Raw genomic sequence first — 27268 nt, forward strand, 5'->3', positions numbered from 1 at the left:
TTTCATTTTTTCTCATGATGACCTGAGATGAAAGTTATCGTCCCTCTTTTTCAATATGAGTTCGGAAGGATTATAAACCTTGCTTGTGGTCAGATAGCTAATAACTGGAATGCAGGATTAGAACTCATGTCCAATGGTCATAGCCTAATTTCTTTCTGATGAAGTACACTACCTTTTGTAGGTCATGGATGAAACTAGTATAGGTGCCAATTAGGCTGTATGAGCCTTCAAGCAGGACATTGTTCAATGATGTCCTACCTTCTTTTATCCAAGTCATATTCAATAAAAATTATGTGTCAAGCTGGGAGTTGGTGACTCATGCCTATAATCTCAGTTGCTCAAGAGGCTGAGATCTGAGGATCATTATTTGAAGCCAGCACAGACAGAAAAGTCCATTGGACTCATCACCAATTAACCAGCAAAAAGCCAGAAATGGAGGTATGACTCAAGTGGTAGAATACTAGTCTTGAACAAAAAAGCCAAGCAAGAGAGTGAAGGCTTGAGTACAAGTCCCAGTCTGGGCTCTAATAGTAATAGTAATAACAATAACAATAATAACAAATTATTTATATATGATAAATAATAAATTATTATTATGTGCCAATGGTTTATTCATTTCTATCCTGTTTCTAGACCCTGACCAAAATTGTGCTAAGTGATACTTCTTTAGTTGCTTCTAGAATTGTGGCCTCTAATGTAGTAGGTACATGGTATATTGAGATATATGTGAAATGTGATATAAATGTGAAGTGTGTGGTGGATTTTATGACTAGAAAGAAATATATGGACTATTCCATAATAATCATTTTTTGTTAGATACATGTTATGATGCTTTTTTCATATATTGAGTGGAACTGGGAAATTGATTAGCTTCATTTATTTTCCCCTTTTCAATATGGGTACCAGAACATTGAAAACTATGCACCTGGCTTGCATTATAATCCCATTGGACAGAATAGTGTTAACCCAACCTCTCAGAGCCTTAGCTTCTACTCTGAAATGGCCCCTTCCTACTTACAGGAAGGAGAGACAGAGGAGCTGTGTAGGTGGAGGGCTGTTGGAAAGGTGGTGAGCGATTTCTTCTAGTAACTTTGGGGAAATAGTCTTTGCAAGCTTGAAGTCTCTAGGACACTGCAAGGCTATATTAGAATTCCTGTGATAATTATTGCTGTAAATCACAGAGGAAAAGCAAGAAGTGGAAAATGTATCCTTACAATGAGATCAACAGGTAACAAACCTACTAATCCATAGTGATCAATTCAATAAGCAAATGTGCAATGTGGGTGCACACACACACACACACACACATTCTTTCCCAGGTTACATTAGCCCTGAGATAGTCTTTGCAGGTAGCAAATTCAGTTCAAACCCTCAGGTCCGTCCCGTTTTTCATCTGTAAAGCAAGGTTCTAGATGCTATATCCCTGTAAGGACATTCAGATGAGGCATTTACTCATATTTTATTGTCCACCAGCACAGCAAAGGGAGGGAGCTCCTCAGACTCTGTGCACAAATGAAATATGCTTCTACTCTTTGCAAGCTCTGTGACTTAACTTCCTTGTCCCTTCATTTTTCTCACCCATTATAAGAAGAACAAAAGCAGTTCTTTGCCTTTTAAGGTTCTCATAGTGTTGACATGCATTAGAACATATCAAGGGCTTAGAAAAGAGCTTGGAAGAAAGCTGGCACTTTACTCATATTAGCTTTTCCTCCTTGTATGATTACATTCAAGTTACCTGATAACTTTTTCATGAACCAACACCCACCCACATGTATACACACTAGCTTGTTCTGGTAAGGAATGAATTCTATCCAGATCCGTCCATACCGCATTTGTTGGGACTTAACAAGTCATATGTTTTTCAGAAGGGAGGAAAGGGAAAGGGGAGCTAGGAAGGGGAAGTGAGGGTTATGCTCGAACATAAACAAAATATGCCTTTCCCTCTGAGAACTTTCCCTCTGAGAATTTTGCACAGGTGAGTGAAACCCTCCCTTCCAAGGTCCCTCCCTACTCTGCCCCCCCCCAATTTCTCTCTTGCTCTTAACAGTATTTTAATGGCAATCTAAAAAGCCCTGCTGGTCTCTGGAACCTCTGATCTCCAGATACTTCCACAGGGCCCCTGCCAACTCCTCCCCAAATTCTTTAAGTGGAGAGCTATGTAGAGGGGAATCTAGAGTCTCCAGCTGTGTTCAGGCCCTGCTGTTAGTTGTGGGGATGTGGAGATGATGTGTAAATAAGGCCTTGTTTGATAACACAAAGGTCTTCACTAGATTATGTTTTCTTCAGGAAGGGGCTTGGTGGTGACAGGAGGTACAGATACTCATATTTCCATTTTCAGAAGCATTAAACTGATACGTAGACATATCTACGGTTGTTGTGTCATTACGTATTGTAATTACAGTATGTCAAAAAAATCCAGGAGTATTTGGGAGGAAAAACCAATAGAAGGCCTAATGAAAGGAGAAGGTGAAGGGGGGTAAATAGGATTGGAGCGCTTCATACACATGTATGAAAATAGAATAATGGAACCCAATAAATTATGGATATATCACAATAATAGACTGAAGTTAATGAAGTGTGAATGTGTGTGTGTACGCACACATGTGCATGCCTGTGTTGAGCATAGGCAGCAGACATATCTGGTTTCACTCATCATTAGCTATTCCCTTCTTGCTAAACCTCAGCTTGCTCACCTGTGAGCTGATACTTTCCTCCCATGGGTAGTATAAGTTTGGAATAAGATAGGCAAAGTTTCAGCTGCAGGACCTGGCACCACTACCTTGATAGGTAGGTGTTGATAGGTAGTAGTTTTCCTCTTGAAATTCAAGGAAGTTGTATACCAGGGACCCCCAAATTCAAAGCCAGACAGAAATAGCCCTGAATCCTCTCTCCTCCTCATGTGTGTGACTTTAGGCTTCACCCCAGCATGACCTTTCCCCTCTTCTGCTCTATTATCTACCTTCCTCATCCCATCTCCCTTAAGCCTTGTTGGAGCAGAGCAGATTGTACAACAACATTGAGAGAATGAATGAATGAATGAGTAATAAAACCTTGCTGGAGGAAGCAGTAAAAATGAGTAGACTTTTTGTAATACTGAATGCCATTTGAAATCTGAGAAAATTATGTAGTAAATCTTTCGGTGAATGGAATGTAACACTTTAATCTATGCTTTTCTTTTCCTCAGGTGGAGGTTTACAAATAAATAATGAGTTGGCAGGGTACTTGATTCAAAAGATACAAAGAGTTGATGAGACAAAATGGCCTCCTTCTATCTCATAATTCTCTGCCCGGGACAACCTCTTCTACCAGATTCTAGGATCTCCTGCTGGAGACAGTCTCTTCTTCAGATATCTAATGGTCTGTCCATTAAAGTTCTCACAAACCAAGTCCCTCTTCCCGCTTCCCACACTCTCACCCCACTGTGCACAGCAGCTCGGTCCTCCTGTTTCCTCTGAGAAAAATGTTCCTGGCCTTTAATCCTCCTCTGTCCAAATCTTACTCTTGTTTTGATGAATAAAGTAGTGAAAGCCACACTGGAGGTGGCATTCCAGGTCAGCCTGGACTCTGTGGTAAGACTCTGAAATCCAAGTATGTCTGATAGCCAAGATCAAGTTCTTTTATTCCAGGACATTGATTGTGAAAAGGGGTTTCATTTCCATACATGCATCTGATGTACTTTATACCAAAGTCAACCTCCTACCTCTAATCTTTTAAATGAAACCAAAAATGACTGAGAGCAGAAAGGTCGTGATAAGAACTCCCATCCCCCTTTCTTCAGAGTTAATGACTTATTCTTATTGTGGCACAATACCTTCCATTTTATTTTCTTTCACCTTTTGATAACTAACTGTTCACAGTGTAGGACTTCATTGAGCCTTTCCCCTGAACATTCCTCTCTCCAGGTGTGTCTGTGAATTACCTCTTGTACCTATCCCTTTTCTCACCTGGCAACACAAGCCCATACCTCTCTCTTTCCTGTGCTATCCCCAAGTTTCCTAGATGCTTGCCCCACCTGGTACCCACCCTAGGCCTGGGTGTTCCTAGAGCCTCCTAACTGGTTCATACACAAAATCAATTATTTCTCTTGCTCCAGAACTTCCTGTGACATTCAAGGCACAGATCCGTCACTCTATTCTTCCTCAGCTGGACACTCCAAGCCTTCTACTGTAGGCTCTCAAATGCTCTTTTCAGCCAGTCCTGTACTTAGTGTCGTCTCTCACTGCTGCACTCCTATCTCTAGGGGTGGTCTACAACAACCTCTCCTTGGAACTCCTTTTTTTTCCTATCCCTGCAGTCCTATTCATCCTTCAGCTCTGACTTAAATCTCCTCCATAAAGCCTTCCTAGGCCCTCTGTGTTGAAATGAATTGCTCTCTCCTATATTTCTGGCCTCTCATTGCATGGTAAACATAAGCCATGAATTAGGTTTAAGACTCCTAAGGATCCCATTTGTCCCCCTGACTAGCTTATGATCCTCTGACTGGTAAGGACTTAGTCACATTCATCTTTCTGTCTCCAGCGTCTGGCCCCAGCCTGGCACGTAGTAAGCCCTTGATTGAAATGTGTGTGAAATTAGGTTGCTGGGAGTGTTTAGAGTTAGGCCCATCATCCACAGCAACAGAAGGACTCCATTATTTAGTGCCCACTGTGAATGTGGCATCTTGTATATGGGGTCTCTGTTCATCTAGGGCCAGCTTCGGCAGGATAACCAGTTATTGCTCTTGCCTCAGGGAGGAAGAACCCAGAGCTCAGAAGGATGAGGTAGCTCCTCAAGGTCATACAACCCAGGAGGTCACGATTGGAACCAAAATCCATCTCAGGGAAGAGCATGAACTCCCTCCAGAAAGGAAGCTGATTCCTGGGTCATTGAGGATTTAGGGAGAAGTCTGGAGACAGGTTGCTGGTGTGTGGGCTGGCACAGTGGTGTATCAAGTTTCTGGATTTGGGTGGAGCAGACTGACAGGTTGTGTTTCTTGCAGGGGGAATCAGCTTTGGAAGAACCAAGGGGACCTCAGGTTCAGAGGCAGATGATGAAACCCAGCTAACTTTCTACACGGAACAGTACCGAAGTCGACGTCGCAGCAAAGGTAACAGTCCTAGGGAAGGTTCCAGAACCCTGGGGTACAAGCAAAGCTTGGGGAGCAGATTTCATGATGATGTCAAGCATTAATCAACTTGGCTGACACTGAACTTGGCACCCACTGTCTGTCCAGACCAAACTACTTGTCTAATGACCTTCCTTACTTCCTTTACCCTGCTCCATTCTGTATTATTTATCCCACATCATTTCTCAAAGAATTGGGGGGGGGTGGAATTCAGTTTAAATCTATGTAGTTTTTTTCTTTTAATTAAGAATAGGAAATGAAATAACTCTTGGCAAGAAAATAAGACTGAAAAAAAATTATTCAAACAAGTTAGGTTGGTGCAGAGTAACACATGTCATGCTGTATTAGGTAGAAGAAGGAGATACAGATTTAACTCTGAGGTTCCTAGCAACTAAACAGAAAAGAGAGCCAGGCATGGTTGACTTTTTAAAATATTTTTATTGTAAAGATACTGTACAGAGGGGTTACAGTTACATGAGTAAGGCAATGAGTATATTTCCTATCAAGCATTGTTACCCCCTCCTTTGTTTTTTCCCCTACCATCCCTTCCTGCCCCACCTCCCCAACTCTTCCCTCCCTCTTCCCAAAGTTCTAAAGTTCGTTTTCAACATAGTGTCTTGTACATCTCATTGTTACAATGGGTCAACATGTATCCTTATTTCAGGATTTTGTTATTTCCCTTCCCCTCCCGAAATTAGAAAAAGAATGACACCATCCCATTTGTTAGGAAATGGAAAGATTGGAAAAAATTATATTTAGTGAAGTAAGCCAGACCCAAAGAAACATAGGTCCCATGGTTTCCCTTATTTGCAATAATGAGTATATGTCTAGGACAAGCAGAAAAGGTCAAAAGATATGTACCTATGACCATGTAAGATGATGCTAAGTGAAATGAACTCCAAGACAGGCATGGCTGACTTACAACTATAATCTTGATATTCGGAAATCTGTTATCCAGAAGATCACTGTTTGAAGCCAGCCTGGGCAAAAAGTTATTAAAACCTCAGCTCAATCAATTAAAAAAAAACTTGGCACAGTGATACAGACCTTTCATTACAGCTACATAAGAAGGTGTAAATAGGAAGGTCATAGTTCAAGGTGGCCAAGACAAAAAGAACCGATTTGAAAAACTATAACTAAAGCAAAAAGGGCTGGAACACGGGTCAAGTGGTACAATATCCAGTTAGCAAATGATAGGTCTTGAGTTCAAACTCTAGTACCCCGCTTCCCACACACACAATGCAAGGAGACATACAAGTAAGTAAAATGCATCTAGGAATTATGGGATAGAACCAAGCATTTCACATGGCATTCTATTTATCTGACACAGAGACCAGAGAGAAAGTACTCCACTCGCTCTTGGTAAACAAGACAGTATGTGACTTTCTATACAGTATTTTCGACAGGTAACAAAAAATCAGTATTGATGCATCATTATCTCTCACGATGACACTCAACGTAAGGTGATGTCAAAATGCTGGAACTATGCCCTGTAAGCAGTTCCATCTCATAGCCCAAGCCCATTGTTCTGCGAAGATTCAATGTGTGGTATATGAAAATGCAGCATAATGTACACAATCACCAGTGAGTGCCATTTCTCCTGTCTTTATCAGAATAAGAAAGTAATGGGTGTGAGATTGCATTCATAGAAGCAACCATGGAGATACAAATAGGTATTCCACACCAGAAATTTGGGAAGAATTCTGGTTTTTGACCACTCAGTGAAAGGAAGGTCCTTAGTCCCACACAAAGGCAATTAATCAAAACATGTCCGTGGATGTGTGGGCTGACATTGCATGAGGTCATGGGTGGTTATCAATATTAGTTATGATGTTAGGATTATGGCAAACCTTCTGAGAAGAATAAAGAAATATCTGAAACATGGTGGCTCATGTCTATAATCCTAGTTACTCAGGAAGCCCAAAACTGGACTGTTTGAAGACAGCCCAGGCAGGAAAGTCCATGAGACTCTTTATCACCAATTAAGTACCAAAAGAGTTAGAAGTAGAGCTGTGGCTCAAGTGGTAGAACACTAGCCTGGAAGGAAAACAGTTCAGAACAGTAGCTACACCCTGAGTTCAAGCCCCAACACACACACACACACACACACACACACAGAAGGAAAAAGTATCTTTGTTACCAATACTGCATGCATTTTACTCATTTGTGATAGATATTCAGAAAGCATATATATTGTCTAGCTTTTCTGGGCTTCTTTTGTTCTTGTCAAGTTATTTATCTTGTCTGTGTTTCAATTTTCTTGTCTGTTCAATAAGTCTTGTAAACTACCTTATGGAGGTAGGGGTGCATTTTGATTATATTCTATTTATGATGGTACCTGTGCCTGCCAAGGGGAAAACCAGGGTAGAAAGTAGACAGTACTATTATTACCATTATTTTTTACTATTGGTATTGTGTGGGTGGTATGAGCCACCCCCTCAGTCCCTTCTGCTTGTTTGTCAGTTTATTTTTTCACATGAGGTCTTTTGCTTTTGCCCAGACTGGCCTTGGACCATGACCCTCCTAGCATTGTCCCCCATATAGTGCCTAGATTATTTTTAAGATAAAGTCTCACTAACTGTCATACTTTCTGGCCTGGAACTTCAATCCTCCTATCTCTGCCTTTTGAGGAACTGGGATTCCATGCATGTGCAATTTCATCTGGCCAAGGTACACACTGGTAATGTCAGTTTATTTCTCAGCGCTGCTGTCACTCTCTCACTACTAGTCCCATGCAGGGGCCCCATGTGAAAACTTGGAATGACCCATTCATTCCTGGGCAGGATGTTCAGCCTCTGCTCTCAGAATAGTGAGCTCTTCCTCTCACTCACTCCATCTTGTACCTTGGCTTTCTGGAATCTTCCGCATTAGACATTTAAAAGTTGGTGATCCATGCTTCCTGGCCTAGCTGCTCTCTCCCCTATTCTTGCAGACAGAATCAGTGCTGGGGAAGTGGGTGGATCACCTTGGTGGGACTGGGTTATTTACAACTAATTGAAAAAAAAAACATCCATCCGTGGGGCCTGGCCCCCATAAATTGGAGTGAAACTGGAAAAAGACATGCAAAAGTAAGCCACAGGATTCAAACGATTTGGCATACTGCCACCTGACACTGCAGAATGCCAGAATGGTTTCTGGAGACTGAGAATGGGCTGTGACTCTTCTCCATTTCCCCCCCACCCCCTCATTCTGCAGCCAGCAGATGCCTGAGCCTCTTACTTCCGTTCCATTCTCCACTTACTTACACACCCTCTGCCTCGAGCCCTGGTGTCTGCCACCTATTCCTCTTCCTCCTCTCAGTGTCTTGGAACTGTTTTGTTGGTTTGTTTGTTTGTTTCCATTTCTCTTTTTGGTTCTTCTTTCTTCACTCCAGTCACTTCAGTGACTGCCTTCCTCTGATTATTCTGTGTTTTCTTCTTACCTGCTCTTTACCCTTTCCTTCTCATCTTATTTTCTCCTCTTCCTCCTTTTCCATTCTTCTCTCCAGTTATTTCCTGACAAATATTTCCTTTCCTCCCTTTCTCTTTCCACACACACATTCTACAGACATTTGTCCAGCACAAAATGTCGGTGCATATGTCTGCACTTGTTTAAAATCCTCACCATTGTGGAACTTGGGTAATATCAAAATACTCCTACATTAGATTGTGGCAGAGGCTATAGAAAAAGAGTGAAAGGAAGAAAGCTGAGAGGGAAGAGAAGGAATTCATGCTTAGATCCCAGAGCCTAAGCACCATCCTCTGCCTAGGATCACAGACACTTGACATTTCTCTTAATGTTGCACCTTCTCCTTGTACTTGATCATGTTTAAGTTGTGGGTCTTGCTGCAGCTGCATTTTCTTTTCATAGTTTTTTTTTTCCAAAAACAAGGGTCTTGGTGAATACATGGTATTGGCAAAGCCTCTGTTCCCCAAGCAACCTTAGAGCCAGTGTCTAGTTCAGTGGGCAGCATAGTTCCCTGTGACACAGCTTTGACCCCTCTTTGTTCTTTCTTATACTTTGTACAGGAGCTGGGAACCTGCAGCAAACAATGTACAGTTACAGAGGTGAGACTGGGTAGTCAGAGAGCCCTCAGGGATACAAAAGCGATGATGTGGATCATAGATAACATGGATTCTGGTCTCTCTCTCTCCCTCCCTCCCTCCCTCCCTCTCTCTCTCCCTCCCTCCCCCGCTCTCTCTCTCTCTCTCTCTCTCTCTCTCTCTCTTCTCTGTCTCTCTGTCTCTCACACACTCTTAGTCCCCTTCCTTATGTCCCATGAGAAAAATAGAACGGTTGTTAGAATCTGCCAGTCCTAGCTGTGACTTGAACTCATCCTCTCTGTCTAGGGCTTGGGTGGGCTTCTAACCTCTGGTCACTTGTCTTTGTAATTTAGAGCTGTTAACACTGATCTCACAAGTGAACAGGTCTAGAAAACGAAAGATGACAACCACCCCTAGGTGCTCAATAGAGATCTGATCTTTCTTTCCACATTTCCCTCTTCTCAAACTAAATGTGGTTAAAAAAATATATTGCCCTCCCCACCCCATTGAAAAAGAGACCTGTGGTACAGTCTGAGAGAAAGCAAGTGCTTTGTAGAGGGAATGGAATTACTTGGTAAAGGCACATAGTGTGGCCAGGAAAACTGTATTTCAAGGTGGTAACCAGAGTAGTCAACAAGGTGATTGAAAAGCTAGGCAAAGGGACTAAAAAGAGGGTGTGTGTGTGTGTGTGTGTGTGTGTGTGTGTGTGTGTGTGTGTGTGTGGTGGCATTTCTTAACTAAGGGATGAGCAATACTTTTTTAAATTTTATTTTATTGTAAAGATGCTGTACAAAAGGGGTTACAGTGACATGAGTAAGGTAATGAGTACATTTTGGATAGTGGGAGAACAACAAAGGAAAGGGTGGCAATATTTTCTACAAAGGGCCAATCAGTACTTTTTTGAGTCCTGTAGAATATATAATCTGTGGTAGAACTACTCATCTTTTCTGTTGTACCTTGAGCACAGCCATAAACATGTAGATGATCACAGGTAACTATGTTCTAATAAAACTTTATTTTTCATAGTTGTGCATGCAGGCCCTAGTTCGTTGAGTCCTAGCTGCCCTTCTATGTGGCTTACAAGTGTATATGTGCTTCAGGAAGCCTTGTGAAAATTCCCAATGTTTTGTGAAATTCATCTAATATCACATTCTAGATGTTGATGGTGCCTAAGAGTCTGTTTACCAAGCTAACAGTTCTGTGTTTGGTCAAGTAAATAACCATTTGAGAAAACACTTACTTCAGGTTTACTAGTTCCAAGGGCATTCTGCAGAATTAGCTAACAAGGAAGCTAAAATGACAGGTTACTACTGGAAAGAATTTTACCTAATTAACTGGAGGTGGTAAGCCATACAGTAAAGCATGCTGGACCCGAGTCAGGCAATGAGAACCTAAGTCTGTACCTCACTGCTGTGGAGCTCAGGGACCCTTAACAAGCCCTTGTTCTCTCAGAGACCATTAGTCACACACAGATATTTATGTCACCAAGTCTGCAGCTCATGCAAAAGAAAGAACCTTACTTAGCAGGATGCCAGACTGTGTAGAGAATGGGGCGTGAGCACCATCCTCATGGTGATTCTCATTTCTTGGAGACACTACAGATACTTCTCTGGCAGAGAAGTGATGCCAATCAGGATAAGGGAGTTGTATAACCAATGGTCCAGATGAGCTTTCAGATGGTGTGGCTAGCCCCAGGCATGATGCTGAAGAGATACAGCAGTCCCAGCTGCTGGATTGTCTCAGCAGTGTGACCATCCAGAGCAGCCTCCCGGCTGAGCTACGCTCTTCTCAAGGGCCAGTTCTACAGATCCAGGTGTTCTCATTTCCCATTCTGTGGACTTCCTCTCAGGCTCAGGGAAGTAGTAGTACAGCCAAGAGAGCCAGGGCACAACCTCTCCCTGTTTTGCTTTTATAAGTTGCTTGCATTCAGTTGGAATTCTTACACCTGAAATTATAAGCAAATCTTTATGTGGCAATAGATATATATATATATATATATGAACATTTATTTCTTTAGGATTCTCTCTCTTTGCACACATATGCACACACACACACACACACACACACACACACACAAGCTTAATCCTGTTTTCAAGAGAAAGAATGGATGAGGAAAAAGCTCAAGCTCAAACCATCCCTACCGAGAAGGCCTCTGAGTGCTGGAAATAAGAAAGCATTCTGAAATCTAAGCTGAGAGGACCAAGGTGTGTGTGTGTGTGTGTTGGGGGGGGGTGGGGGAAGGGTGGGAGCAGAGGCTCCAGGAAATGAAAATCGAGTAGGATGGAAGATGAGCATCCGTAGAGTAGTACCTGCCAAAGGATGAGGGCCTCCTGTACCTGATGCCCTTGGAATGACACTGGGAGAATGATGCCAGAGAAGAACTGGATGGAGCCCAGATGTACGGCTACACGAGTGATTGGAGAAGACACTGGTGAACCTGTATCCTAGTCTATCTTTTATTCGTCACTTTTTCGTCATAATGATATCCCACGGTACACACATAGAAGAAGTGAAATAAATTACCCAAGCTTAAAAATGTCATGCTTAAATGAAAAATGTAAAGAGGGGTGGGAGGGAGCTAATCATTGATTTGGGGGAAGAACATAAGGATACTTTCTGTCATGTTTTTATCCTAAAAATTTTCTGTAAATTTGAAATTATGCCCACATACAGGCAGGGGAAAGAAAAAAAAGGTAGTGCTTCTACATTATGCCTACTCTTCAGAATTAGTAGACAGTTTCACGTTCTGGCTTTACCTTTTCCAAGATGCATGCCCAGAGGCTAGTATCTCAAAGGTAAGAGAGATTTTATGTAGTCGTTGTCCATTTATTCTCCTTTAGGCTGTTATGAGGATAACAGATGGAAAGGAAATGCTTACCTGCTAAACAATCAGATAAAGGGCAGAACACTTGGGCATAGCAGGGCCTGAGTCACACACACAAAGCTTATGGCCTGCTTGCCCATAAGTTGGTCTTGCTTCTAGAATTAAAGCGGTAGGACCCTTTCAGTAGGAGTGAGGAGCTCAGAGTCCTGGCTTCTTGAGGACATTGTGAGGCAGCTGATCCTTCCACTGTCCCCTCCTTCTGGCCTAAAGATAGCCTTTCTTGTAGACACAGTCCTCTGCCAGTCTGCAGACAGGACCTGCTACTCATAAACAAGAATTCAACACTGCAGACTGATTGACCTGTATTTAATCATCCTGGAAAGCCTTAGTAGCAAGGGTGAAAAGATGCAAAGACTGTGGAGGGCAGGAATAATGTCAGAGGCAGGGGACAGGCAGGGGTCTTAGTGTCTTCCCAGCAAAGATCATCACTGAGGAGAGCAAGACTGGAGGACCCATGGGTAAATGCAGCAGTACCTCCATGGTGTGGGCTTATCTACTTGTCCTAGGGGCTGAAGGGAAATCCAGGAAGGTTAGGACAATCGTGTAGAGCTAGGGAAGAGAGTGCAGGGAGTGTCTTCCAGGAATGAAGTGAGACAGGGTCAGAGGGAGCAAAAATCCAACTGAGAAGTCGGGCCATTTCTAGGAATGCTAAAAATTTGGATTCTAATCCTGACTGTACGTTCCTTTCATTTGGGTATATCCATCATAGATATTCCAGGGGTCTTAATCCTCCCTGGGAGTATCAACCATTGGAGCCTGAGAGCCCATGATAGTCATGAACAAAACAAGAAGTGAGAGAAGGAAGAAACAAAAGGAAGAGAGCACATTTGTTTCAATGAATTCTCCTAGTGTGGATCTATGCCTTTTAAGTATATTATCTCTGTACTTCTCAACAATATCATAGGCTAGATGGGAACACAGGAACATAAGAGAGTTTACTTATCTCAATCTACCATGAGGTAGGGGAGCCTTGGAGATGATTCACACTGTTTGGTTTCACCTACTAATCAGGTTCCTGCATGGGTGAATGGGAAATATTGCAGTAAAGTGTATATTACCATGCCTGGAACAAAGTATATGCTACTCAAGAGACAAAAGGAAAACATCTGTGCTGTTCAGGATGCCTGTTGAGCCCCTGGGGACCCTGGGACCTAGATTATGAATGGTCACAACTGCCTGCAGCACTGAGAATCTAGGATGAAGGCAGGGTTGTTGGAACCAGTGCTCTCACTTTAGAGCTTGCTAGATAGAGTCAAACACACATTCATTCATATTCTGGCTTTGGACTCCTATCAAGGCTATCTCCCTTTTCCCAAGTCAGAAACTTGAATAATAGTCAAATGATGAATAGTATCTTATAGAACTCATTCACTGAATGTCACTTTTATGCCAAATTGATTGCATATTCACTAATCTCTCTGTGTAATCAGCCATTGTCCTGTCTTCCTGTTTAAAAGAATGAAGCTGAAATCAAGCAGAGTAACTTTTCCAAGGTCACAGAACCAATAGTTGCAGGACAAAAGCTTGATCGCCTACGAAGTGGCTCCAAACATTGTTGTCACAACACCCCAGAATTGTCCCCCAAGAGAACCTGGTGGGTTTCAACTCCTTCCTTCTTATTATGAAATGATTTCATAGATTGATATACTACTCCAGAGGATTTTGGTAGGTCACAAAGGCTTTCTGAAAAGATTCTAGGATCTCTTTCTGGGAAATGAGATTGGGAATTTGATTCCATTTATTGAAAGATAGTAAAATGAAGAAGCCTAGCTTTTGATCTATGCCTGCATTTGGCCCTATTAACAAGACAAAGGAGAGAAAATTATGTATTCAGGAATTGTTATGGGCTTAAAAAGCTTTCTGATGTCTCTCTTTTCTCCCTTCCCTTAAACCTCAGAGGAAATAGAAATTGGCTTTCTGTGTCTTAAAGGTCTTTTCCGAACTACCTCTATCTAAAACTGCAAGAAACATCAAGCAGTCTTGGCAAATGAAGCTTCCTTGAATGCAGGGAGAGAGCCAGCCAACTTCAAACACTACTTTCCAAGCCCTGACTGTGCCTGAAATATTGTTTAAGCGTTCTCAGTTCTCCTGTGCCTTTGCCGTGCCAACCAGCTCTGCACCTGACAGCCCTACATCCAAGAGAGGGAGATGGCTGTCAAGAATCAAATGGGAGACCAAAGGCGATAAAGCAAACATGTCGTTTTCAGTTGCTTACACTAGCGAGAAGGAATAATCAGTCACTCTGGCTTTCTTGTTTTTACCTAAGCTCAGCAAGAATTTCCCTCGATTTCTTTAGATTGTGACTCTGCTTCTAGCTTCAAGCAAAATACTCTGTCGTCCCCACTCTTCCAAGCCTGTGCATGGCCAGCATTCTCCTCTTGGTGCAAAACACTTTCTCAGATTAAGAAAACAACTATGGATCCAAGTGTCTGTTGTGAATCAGGAGCTATGTAGAACCTTATTTAATGCTGAATCTTTGAGGGAGGTTCACCATTCCAGGCATTAATTTTCTTCTCTCAGACTAATCCCACTTTCCAGGAATTTGTGATGATTATACAGTATCATGTGTTACTAGGGTATGAGGTGTGCAAAGAAAGAGATGAGAAAAAGTCAAAGGAGAAGACTGGTGGCCAATGAGTGGCTCACATCTGTAATCAGGAGTCTAAGATCTGAGGATCATGGTTCTAAGCCAGTCCAGGCAGACAAATCTGAGATATTCTTATCTTTATTCAACCAGCAAAATGACAGAAGTGGAGATGTGGTTCAAGTGGTAGAGTGCCAACTGTGATCAGAAAAAAAGCTAAGGAAAAACACTAGGTCCTTAGTTTAAGCCCTAGTACTGGTGTACATGTGACATGACCATGCATACATGTGCACACACAAACATGCACATATACACACATACACACACCAGAAGGTAAATTAAGACAGATTAAGAAATGTTTTGTCTGCCAGGTTCATTATAATTTTGTAAATATTCATTATAGTAATATGTACTACATAACATTCTGTTGAGAATATGCTGCTGTGGGCAGGTTGATGGTGGGAAAGATGTCATTAATGTAACTGCCCTTGTGAAACTTGTAGGCATGTCAGAGGGCAAAAAAAGGAAAAGAATATTTTATAGACAAGCATATAAATTGTGAGAAATGTCTCTGGCAAAAAAGAGGCCAAGTTAATATAGTTGAAGGAGGGGGTCATGAAATACATCTTGGAGGAACTAATAGTAATGGCTCTATTTGGAGGATTACAGTGGTCAAGTACTTAAATAAAGGTTCATGTGAACAGAAAGAGGTTGAGCTTGAAAGACATAATACAGCGATCCTGGGCAGGGATTTGAAGAAAGATTCATGATCTTGTTTTGCTTTTAGGAAGACCCTCCTTTCTACAGTGGAGGGAGAACCCCATGCAGGAGAGATTAGAGGCAGGGAGGCCCATGAGGCGTCTGAGGCAGAATGGTGACACTCTGGGTAAGTAAAGTGATGGATGGGAAGAAGGAATAGGCTAAAAATACAAGGAACAGAACCTGATGACTAACATAAGAAGGAAAGCCACTGATGATTTCTGAAAATGGGCACTGGTTTCTGGCATAGGAGCCTGGAGAAGGCCCCACCAGACAAGGGAAGAGGAGAAGGAGATTTTTCAGGACAGAATGAGTAATATTTTTCCATCCCTGAGGTGTCTTTGAAACATCCAGATGGAGATCTATGTCAACCCAATCTGAGCTCAGGAGATGATGATTAGCCAAGTTACAGTTAGCACTATATGGTGTTGTGTTAGATTTTGTTGTTGTTGAAAACATTGCCATGGACTTGGCTACAAATAACATAAATTTATTACCTCACAGTTCTGCGGGTCAGTACTCTAGTCACAGCATAAATAGATGTTTTCTAGAGTAAAGACAGATTGTCAGTGTGGCTTCAACCTCATCTGAGACGCAGGATCCTCTTCAGGGCCAATGGAGTTGTTGGCAGAATGCATTTGCCTGTAGTTTTATGAATGATAGGCTCCTGTTTTCCTATCAGCTCGCTTCAGGGACCACTGTGAACTCTTAATAGTCCACTCTCAGGCATTTGCCATGTTGCCTTCCAGAGACAGTTTATAACATACTTCTTCAAAGCTTCAAAGCCAGCAGGAGATGATTAAACAATGCCTCCTTTTCTTAAGGTCCTAGTCTCTTTTAAGCATTCTGCTGATTTAGCCAAGATACATTCCTTTCTGATGAACTCAGAGCCAATTGATCTAGGACCTCTGTTAACTCTGGAAAATCTTTCATCTTGGTCTCACAATGTAGCATCATCATGGAATGATCATAGCCCCATCCACATTTCAAGGCAAGAAAAATATCTGGGGAGGAAAACAGAGGCATGAGAGTAGGAGGCCACCCTAGGAGAAGATATAGACAGAAACTGAATAGGCTTTGAGACTCAGGATTGAAAGCCTCATAGGCACAACGAAACTAAGCAATGCCCCATGTGAAGAACACAGCTGCCACAGACCAGGGAAATTTGTCAGGAAAGGAGATTAGAAGCCACAGGACATGTAGAGACAGTGGAGGATCATAGCTGTGTTTCCAGTGCAACACAGCACAAGCACCTAAGAGCATTCAGCACCAGTGTCCCTTGCTCAAATCTTCATGGCTGTCCTTGTGTATATTTGCTAACCATGTGTCTCTTCTCATTGGAAGAGACTTAATAAAGGTGGAGTAACTCTGAATTCAGCCCCCTAAATTCCTGTGTATCTTCCACAAGACTTCTGGCTCTTTACCCATTAAATAGGGTATGCTATTTGAATATATTAACATTGAGACCTGTTTAAGTTCTGAAATTCTTTGCATTTAAGTGAAATTCTTTGTATTTACTTAAGACACGTTGTCAATTCCAAGAGTGTGCTTGTCTGAAGTGGCAGGGCTTAATATTCCATGGCTCCAGCCTGTAAGTTGCTCCTTCTTAAGTGTTTCTTTTAGATGAAGTCTGGACCATTGATGCCAAAGTTTATCTTCCCTCTCTCAGAGAATCTGTGCACCTGAGATGTTGCAGCTCTGGTAGTGGTGTTCTGCTCATTGGTCTTCCCTTCTTTCACCAGTGTCAAATAATGTAATATGAATACTAAAGGAAAATAGAATAATATAAAACAAAGTAATATAAAACGCAGATATGATAACCTTCTAGACAAACTCATTTCTTGTCTTTACAATCCCTACTTACACAGGTCCCCATTCCCACCATTTTTACTGTCATCCATACCAAAATTTGCACCCTTGTTATATGACCATATTTTCCTATAACACTCTCCATTTTTTCACAAAGCTCTAAACCTGGAAATAGTCGTTACAACTTAATCTCTAATAGTGAAAAATTAGAAGGAGCCCAGACGTCCCAACAGCAGGGGAATGGCTATGTAAATTTTGATGTATCAACTTGTTAGAATGTTGCAGCCAGGTAATTATGAAGAATGACTCCTTTTAAAGAAAAGCATAATTTATAAGCCACAATGATTACTTTTGAGGACAAACAGAATAATTCATTTAAGAAGAAGTGTGTGGGTGAATCACAATATGTTATGCATAGTTATATTTATTTATCCTTCAATGATTATTTATAACCTGGCTGTTCCCCAAAAGGGATTTGAGGTAGGTGGATTTTCTGGAGGTAGCCCTGTGTGCACTGTTTAATTCATGGTCTTCAGAGCCAAATACACCTAATTATGATACTTGGCAGTGTAAACTCGGTAAGCTCACTCTAACTCACCGACTGTGGCTTTCCTTGGCTGAGCATTGACTTTCCTGTAGTTGTTCCTATTAGAGTGGTTTAAATTTGGGAAGGAAATAATGCAATTCCCTTTCTGGAAGGTAGCAAATGTTAACATCTGGTCTGGCTCCTTCACTGAAAAAATTCTGAGCAGCTAGGTCAAATGATCTTCAAGGTCTACTGCATCCTTAAATTGATTTGAAATATTGGAAAGTGTTATCTTCTTTTAATTATTCATTTAAACTATTGCATGTCTTCTGCTGATATTCTTGGAAGCGTGAACATATCTCATCTTTACCTAATGGGAGGAACAATATTTTTTTTAAAAATATAGTGTGGAGGGAATAGATCTTGCACTCAGTTGTTAAAACATGATTTTTGAGTAAGAACTGCTTTCCCCTCGTTTACTCTGGACTGGTTCCCCATTGGTTCTCAATCCATAGTAAACATTTTGGGCTTTCAATTTAGATTGCACCTTAACAGGTTTGAGCAGAGCCTGGGTATCTCCTGCCCCATTTTCCTTTTCCTCTTCCTCTTCCTTTCTCTCCTTTTCTTTCTTCATTTTGTGACTTAATTTCTTCCCAAGTACAGCTATGGCTGAGAATCATTTCTTTATGGCAACTCTACACCAAAGATGACTAGACTCATAGAGTCTGAATTTGAAACACTTTCAAGATAAAGAAAGTACATGGATTAATGGACATTATCAGATTAGTGTAATTCAGTGGCTTCCACTTCTCTCTAGGAAGATAGGTCATAATTCGGTAGTGTCCTTCTTCTCTGAATAATTCTGTCCTGGTAATTGGAAAGTATTTTCCGCTTTTAAACAAAAGTGAGACTATCAGGTACCGGTGGTTCACACTTGTAACCCTAGCTACTGAGGAGGCTGAGATCTGAGGATCCAACCTGGGCAGGAAAGTCTGTGAGACTCTTATCTCCAATTAACCACCAGAAAACTAGAAGTGGCCCTATGGCTCAAGTGATACAGTGCTTGCCTGGAGCTGAAGAGTTCAGGGACAGTGCCCAGGCCCACAATTCAAGCCCCACAACTGACCAAAAAAAAAAAAAAAGTTAGATAATGTAGCCAGGTACTGATAGCTCAAGAAGAATAGAGTAAGGACTTTGGGGATTCAGAAAATCATGAAGGACTCACCAGAGGAGAAATATTTGAAAAAGATACCTAAGGACATAATAGCATGGAAGTTGAGACAAAAATTAAACCACTCTGCTCTGGTCTCTTCAAGAGATCTCAAGCCAGGTGACAATCACTTAAAACTATCAAATTTCATATCATAAGACTTATACTGAAAGACTGCTCCATAGGCCCTGGAGAAAACTGAAACGCAGTTTCTAACCTTGTGAGTCAATTTTACAGTATGATGGTGGGAAGAGTCCATTGGAAGAATCCACAGAGTATACAAAAGAACTGTGGGAGGGATGGGACAGAAACCCACACTGGCACAAGGCTGAAGCCCTGAATGGGCAGGGAAAATGCTGGAGTGGGAATATTAAAGCCGAGCTGTGAAAAACAAGATGGTGCCATGGAGAAGAGGAAAGAAGGAAATTACATCAGAGAATGAAAAGAGGCAGGCACTTGATGGACCCGCACGATAATTCTGGTTGGATAAAGAAATAAAGGGAAAGAGAAAAGAAATATATCTCTAGTTCTTCTCATTGCCACATAAAGTTTGAGGGACAGAGCAGGGGAGGACACTGGTTACCTGACTTGGCTTTGTCCTGATGATGGTCAGAGATCCTCAAAGGGTTTGACCAAAGCAGGGATGATTTCAGATGTGTCTGATGAAAAGTCTATCGTTAGTGGAAGCTGTATTGGGGGAGATATCAGAGAACATTTAGGATGATGTGGCGATAATAATTCAGGTGGAAAATGACATCATTGGGTCTCAGACAGCAACTGTGGATCCAGAGAGAGCATCTTCTTGCTTACCAGTTCAAGTCAGAGGCCACACTTACTTACCTACCTCATGTGATCCAACCCTGTCACCATAGCAACAGCCTCTTTAACATCCCTGGCCAGAGAGAGTGATAACCAACTCTTACATCTGTTCCTAGAGGTCCTGCTTCTATTTTTTTCATTTCTTTTTCTTTTTTCCCTCCCTTTGATTGTATCTGATCCAGCTTCACTGGGTAATTGAGTGTTTGAGAGTGAAAAATTATCTCAGCAGCTTGGCCCTTATCTTGACAGCGAAGCAGCACTTTTAATTTAATTTTGTTCAGAGACGCACGGGTAACAAATTTCACTAATCGCTCGGCTGTCGCCCTCCGCATGGTAAAGAGCCGTTTGTTACCAGGCACCCCAGCGTAAATACACGTGGGGGAGCAGGCAGGGGAGAAAGACAGGGTTTTCGAAGGAAGGAAGGGACAGCCGCAGTCAATATGAACCAGGCTTGGGCTCAGCCATCAGGTGTGGAATCAGATAGGAGTTCGGCTGTGTAGTACAGAGGGATGTTAGAGTTAAGAGCTCCTATCTTCTTCTTGCCTCCTTCTGCCTAGGAGAAATTTTGAGTAAATGGCTCATTTTATCTGTAATGTGGAGATGCAATGCTCCCCCACCATCTGCCTCCCTGGGCTTATGGTGAGAGTTAAATTCAAAACCTAGATAGCAAGTAAACACCTATATTCTCAGGGCTGGTAAAGACATTGAAGGAAACCCTTCAGTCCATCTTCTATCCAATGACTCCTTTCAAAATAAAGCCTCTTCCATGTGGTTATCCAACTTTTGACTGCATTTTTCCAGTGATCTGGCTCTCACTTGCTGCTGAAGCAGCTGATAGCTCTGACTTAGAATTACCTTACTTAACATATGCATCCCTGAAATTCTAGGCTGTGAGCCCCACCCTAGCCTTCTAGACTCCATACCCCACATATGGGATTTCCTTAGTAACGTTTGCACCCTTCCTGAATAAGGACCACCTTAGTATTGGATATGAAAATAATGTGTCTTCTTACACCTGACTTCTCATATCCAGTTAAAAGGATCCTATAGAAAATCAGAGCTGGCAAGGCATTTGTAACTCATCTGGGGTGATTCTTCATTTTGTATATGGGAAACCTGAGGTCCAGGGGGAGGAAAAGATAATTTTAAAAACAGCCGTCATTGACTGAGCATCCAAGTGACATGATCCCTTTTGACTCTTACAATATGAGATCTTACCATAATTGTACAGATGGGGAAAATGGAGGCACAGAGAGAGAAAGCAATTTCCCTGGGTGACATGGAGACATAGAAATTTAAGTTCTTCTCTTAAGCTAAAGCATAAATGCTTTTCTTTTGGAAGTTTTGCTTCACATTGCACAGCAGCTCAGAGGTAGACGTGTTCTGGAGGTGAGATTTCCTTACAAAGCATGCATCCAGGAATTCTTGTCTAAAAGATGGTCCGGGTTCCCTCCACTCCTCCCACGTCCTATCTGGACTGAGAAGCAAGGGAGACTATGAAAAAGCAAAGCAGACAATCAGTCTGTTCCTCCCCCATCTCTCCTGCCCCAACCACCGGACTCCAGTCGATGGGTCCTTGGTTCTAGATTTATGAGCCTTCTTGGTGTCTCTCTTTCTTCCATCTGAGAGGGCTTGACTCTTCCTTCTCTCAGCTAATTAAAAACCCCAGCCTGGGCTGCCAGCCTTGCATCACAGCCTGCTGGGCAGAGGCGCTGACGCTGCGCTGATAAATCACTCCCTGGAGCTGGGGGAGGCTGAAGCATTTGTCAAAGAAAACAGGCGCAGAGGCCGGTGCATCCTGTGCTGCTCTGGGAAACCTGGGAGCTCCTACAGAGAGACCATAGCCACCATAGTTACCTGCCAAGAGGTTTCGTTAGGAAGAAAGCTGCCCGGATAGGAGTGACACTGGAGTCAGTGCCTCAAACATCGGTTATGTCGTATCATTCCCTGAGATCACTTTGATGGCTCCCTCTCAGTCTTTGCCATAAATTCTCAACTTTAGAGTCTGACAATGGGATGAAGTGTAGCATAGAATTTTAAAAGAATTGCCTTTAGGCTCAGCTCCAGTAGCTTACTCCTATCATCCTAGCTACTCGGGAGGCTTAGATGTGAGAATCATGGTTCAAAACCAGTCTAAGGCAGGAAACTCTTTGTGAGAATCTCTTTTCCAGTTAACCACCAACAAAGCTGGAGGTGGTGGTGTGGCTCAAGTAGTTAAGTGCCAATCTTAGAGTACCCTCTAAGTTCAAGTCCCAGTACTAGACTAGCACAACAGAGTAAACACACAGAGACATATATGTACATATTTATGTATATGTGTTCAGTTTTAGGGCCACTTTCTTTGGTAGCCATTGTTGTGAGCCCCTGCAGCCAATCCTTCTCCATACCATTGCTATTACATTGTTCTGAGCACTATTATTACCTATTGTGGATAATAGCAGACCAGCATCTATAGCCTTAAATGTCATTCTCCTTTCTCATACACGCCATCACTTTTGCTTGCCAGTTCCTACCAAGCTATTCTCTCAGCCTGAAATGCCATGTGGCTCTAGTTCTGCCCAATAAAACTTACATGTCCTTTCAGGACCAGGTAAAATAAGTTCCATCACCTTTCTGAAACTTTCCCAGATCCTTCCAAGCCAAATGTCATTGTGGCTAAAGCCTACTGGATTCTTCTTTATCATCAGGTCCTTGCCTCTTTAAAGCCGTGGTTAGTCTTGTGTGTCTCCAGTATGCCTCTGGCATCTGGAGAAGCTAAAACCAGGCCCAGTGACTCCACTCAGACCTGCACTGCTGGTACCTGCAGCCGTGTTGGAAGTATAGAAGTATGCAACAGATGGTTGTATTTAAAATAGCAATTCCAGATAGCCTTTTCCATTCAAGGGAGAAAAATCTTTCATTACTGACTCACGCTTCTACTTCCGGAAGGTGAAGGCTCATTTTGACTATGGCCATCACCTTGGCTTGAGTCAAGTGAACAGTTACTCTTCGCTAGGCTGCAGGGGTAGCCAGTTAATTTCAACCTTTAATCAACTAGGGTCTAGGCTTTTTGTTCCCTTCTCTGTCTGAAGTCCAGTGAAGTCTGAAAGGATCTCTTCAGCTCAGTGTTATTCTGATCTTTTCTGTTTTGCAGTTGTTGGTAGCAGAGAAAAATTCTGTCTGCTTCTTTCCCCCACCCCACCCCAGGGCTCATGGCTGGAATTACCCAGGAGTGCCCCCATGTGATGGTAAATCACTTTTTTTTCTGCTCTGGGAGGATGAAGGCTATGCCCATTCATTCATTCATTCATTTATAAGTCATGCATTCATTAGTCATGAGTATGTATTCTAGCCCTTAATCTGTGTTTGGTGCTGGAGATAGAAGATACATCAAATTAAGTTCTTAGCCCTGGGAAACTTATACACAGGAAATTTATTGCTTGGTAGGGAAAGGCAGGTGATGTGAGCATAGATTTACAACTCATTGTGAAAAATAATACAATAGGGGTCTGTGGGTACCTTGAGAACACAGAACAGGGTCTCATAGCCCTGCTGGAATGAGGAGTAAGCAGTAGAAAGAAAGGAAGGGGGATTTCCTGATAGTCAGGGGGTCTCAGAGAATTAACTGGAATAAGCCAAGCAGTATCCAGGACTGGAATGATGCAAGACAGTAGATGGAGAAAGTACACCTGGAGTTAGAAACCTGGGTTGAAGTAGGCATGGAATGGGTCAACCAGGCCAGGTCACATGAACCTAAGGACTTCAGTAAGGAGCGAGGACTGTATTTATAGAAGCAATAGGTGCATGGGGCTGGGAAGGTGGCTCAGTGGTAGAGTGCTTGCCTTGCATGCATGGGGCCCTAGGTTCGATTCCTCAGCACCACATAAGCAAAAGAAAAAAGCCGGAAGTGGTGCTGTGGCTCAAGTGGTAGAGTGCTAGCCTTGAGCTGAAGAGCAAAGGGACAGCGCCCAGGCCCAGAGTTCAGGCCCTATGATCGGACCCAAAAAATAAATAAATAAGTAAATAAAAGAAGCAATACGTGCATGAACCAACTTCTGTCATAGCAACTGCAACAGTGTCTAGCCCCTGTTTTTATTTCTGCTGTCTCTGTCTTTTGTCCTATTTGGATTTTTGCTGCGGTATACTGCCTTTCACTTCTCCTGTTTGCTTTGGCCTCCCATCTCCCCTGTCTTCATGATCTCCATCCCTCCTTATCTCCTTTGTAAATGTCTCCTGGGCCTATCTTTATGTCTTTATCACTTCCCATTCTCTTGCCCCTTTTTCAAGCTTAACTCTCTTTGCCTTATCTACAAAACTCTCTTTCTCCATACTTTCAGGGTTTGTTTTTTTTTAATAATAATCTTTAAGTAGTTCTACAAAAGGGTTTCAAGGCAAATGTCAATTTATTAGTACCATGCATCTTAATCAAAGTTACCCCTTTTATTATTCTTCCCCATCATTCTATTATTCTTCCCCATCATTCCCAACCCTACCCATCTCCAAAAGTTACCTGGCTCTCTTTTCACATACGTACCTTGAACACGTTTTATCAGGAAGTAGCTGTACAACGGAGTTTCAATATTTAAGTTTGTTAGTAAAATGCATCTTGATCAATGTCACTCATTTCATAGTTCCCCCTACCTTCCCCAAATCCAACCCTTTTCTCATGTTATCTGGTTCTATTTTCACATATGCACATTGAATATTTTGACTGCTTCTCCACCCTTTCTCTCTCCATTTTTCTGCCCTCCTTCCGTTAACCTCCTCCTAACAATACGTGTCCAGTTTCTTGGGTTTTGTTAAACTGTATGTTAGTTGTTCAAAGGAGTTATGCCATTGGAATCTTCTCCTTCATATGTTATATTTTAGTTCATATGTTTGTGTATATATTTGTATGGCACTATATATTCATATATGTTTATAATTAAGATCTCACTTGAACATATGAGAGAAAACACACACCTTTTTTTCTTTCTGAGACTGACTGAATTTACTTCATATAAATCCTCTGTAGCTTAGCTTTGTGCTCTATTTTTAAAATATCATTATATCTGTTTCACCATATTCCATAACTCTGGGTCTTATCATTCAACTCCTTGAATGCTGATCCATAAATCCTTAAGGTCAAGCAAAAGGGATTATACTGTACTAAAGAACCTGGGACTAAATGAGCTGCAAATATCTATTCAAATTGATAATCCCTTCTTCTCCCCCCAGTCTCCACTCCCCTCCACCCCAGCCCGCCCCATGGTGTCTTTCCCTTCTCTTTCCACATCACTCAGTATCTTCTATGTTCCTATTATAACCAGACATCATAATGTTTACATCCAAATGAAAACATTTCCAAATGGAGAGGGTGATCTGTAGTTGAAAGATGATGGTTTGGGCAGAAGGCATTTGTTTTCATACTCTCAGCATTATAACACACAGTATCTTAAACCAGCTGAGACGGGAGGAATCTCTCTTAGATGCGGATTTAGAGACCTCCCAAAGAGCCTGAAGACTAGCCAAGATAAATTCGATGATGTATGCTATTCTGAAAAGGATTCATTCTCATAAACAATAAAAACTGTTATTTTTATCACTCCATAGATGGTTCTGGGGAAATCTTACTGGGACAGTGGGAAACCGGGACTCAGTAGAATACAGTGATTGAGAGGATTTTTTGGAGATGCCTAAATGCACATCTTGCAATGGCACCTGCCATTCATGACACTCCCACCAATTCACTTTTGCTGATTTCAAGGTCTTAATATGTTCTGTAGAAACAATGATGCTCCTGAAAGTAGTTACTGCTCAGATTACATGTAGTGAACTCATTTGCTGTTTTACCTGCATGTGAAAGAAAAAGACTCTGAAGAGTTCAGAGAGGTTGAACTGCGTATTTGAAAGTGACGTAAGAGAAAGTATGGTTCAAATGATAGAGTGTCAACCTGGAGCAAAAAAGCTAAAGGGAGCACTGAGTGCAAGTCCCAGTAAGAGAACAGAAAGAAATAAAGAAAGAAAGAGAGAGAGAGAGAGAAGGAAAGAAGGAAGGAAGGAATTAGAACATTCCCTAGGTATGTTTTACCTTAAGTTGGTATGTTTTTTTTATTTCAGCATTTTGATATTTCTCTTCCCCTCCTCAAATTAGAAAAGTGTATATATATAAGATGCAGGACAAGCCAGGCACTGGTGGCTCACGCCTGTAATTCTAACTACTCAGGAGACTGAGATCTGAGGATTGTGGTTCAAAGCCAGCCTGGGCAGGAAAGTCCGTGAAACTCTAATCTCCAATAAACCACCAGAAAACCGGAAGTGGCGCTGTAGCTCAAGTGGTAGAGCACTCGCCTTGAGTTGAAGAGCTCAGGGACAGCACTCAGGCCCAGAGTTCAAGCCCCACAACAGACAAAAAAAAAAAAGGAGGACAATGGAATCAAATACAGTGACAACAGTGGTTATACCATGGGGGAAGAACATAAAAGGAAACAAAAAAAATCACAGAGTACATTATAAGTACATTAACAAGAACAGCAAGAAAGATAAACTCTCTTGTGTCCCTACCTTGGGGTTCAGTTTGCTTAACATCAGCTTATATGGTCATATATACATAGCTTTTGACCTCTTCTGCTTGTCCCAGACATATACTTGTTATTGCAGATAAGGGAAACCATGGGACCTATGTTTCTTTGAGTTTGGCTTACTTCACTAAATATAATTTTTTCCAAGTCTTTACATTTCCTAACAAATGGGGCAGTGTCATTCTTTATGATGGAGAAAAATTCATATATATATATATATATATATACATATATATATATCACATTTTCTTGATGCATTCATCTACTGAGGGGCATCTGGGTTGGTTCCATATCTTAGCTATGGTAAATAATGCTGCAATAAACATAGTTGTGGTAGCTTTAGTATGGTCTTTTTTGTGATCATTTGAGTAAATGCCTAAAAGTGGGATTGCTGGGTCATAGGGGAGCTCTATGTGTAGTCTTTTGAGGAACCTCCATAGTGCTTTCCAAAGTGGTTGAACAAGTTTACATTCCCACCAACAATGTAGTAGGGTTCCCTTTTGGCCACATCCCCTCCAGCATCTGTTGTTATTAGAAGTTCATGTGTTTTGTCTTTGGCATTATACTGTCTAATGTTTGAACCTAAGAAAGTCCCTCATTTTGTGTTTTAATGGAGTTCAATGTAGGGAAAGAAGGAAAGGTTGATGGATGGGCATGGGTACACAGTATGTATGTGGGTTTTTTAATAGAAAAGACAGGAAGAAAAGAAGGGTTATTTATGTTCAAGTTCACTCGACAGAGATTTATAAACACTTGTATAGATCAATAACATGATGGGTTCTGGGAGCCAGAACTGAATCCCCATGACACAACTTTTAGATGGACTCTGAGTCTGATTAAAGAGGAGAACAGATAACTAAAATAAGGAGGTACAGTTACTGAGAAGACCTTGATGGGATCTATGCACTGTAGGGACATCGAAGCACGTGGAGTGAGTCTCACTTGGGGAGGGATCTAATCAAGAGCTCACACCCAGGCTTATTTTAGTGTTAACACTGAGAACTAGAAGAGA

General features: G+C 41.8%; 1 protein-coding gene across 1 annotated transcript in view; it reads left to right on the forward strand.

The window, feature by feature from the left end:
- Astn2 (astrotactin 2) overlaps window positions 1–27268 on the forward strand; it is a 777558-nt gene that overhangs the window by 176295 nt on the left and 573995 nt on the right. The window contains exon 3 of the mRNA XM_013030183.1: window positions 4979–5086. Within this exon, the coding sequence (XP_012885637.1) occupies window positions 4979–5086 (108 nt within the window). The remainder of the gene's footprint in view (window positions 1–4978; window positions 5087–27268) is intronic.

This window comes from Dipodomys ordii, unplaced genomic scaffold, assembly GCF_000151885.1.
Source record: "Dipodomys ordii isolate 6190 unplaced genomic scaffold, Dord_2.0 Scaffold127, whole genome shotgun sequence".
Lineage (NCBI taxonomy): Eukaryota > Metazoa > Chordata > Mammalia > Rodentia > Heteromyidae > Dipodomys > Dipodomys ordii.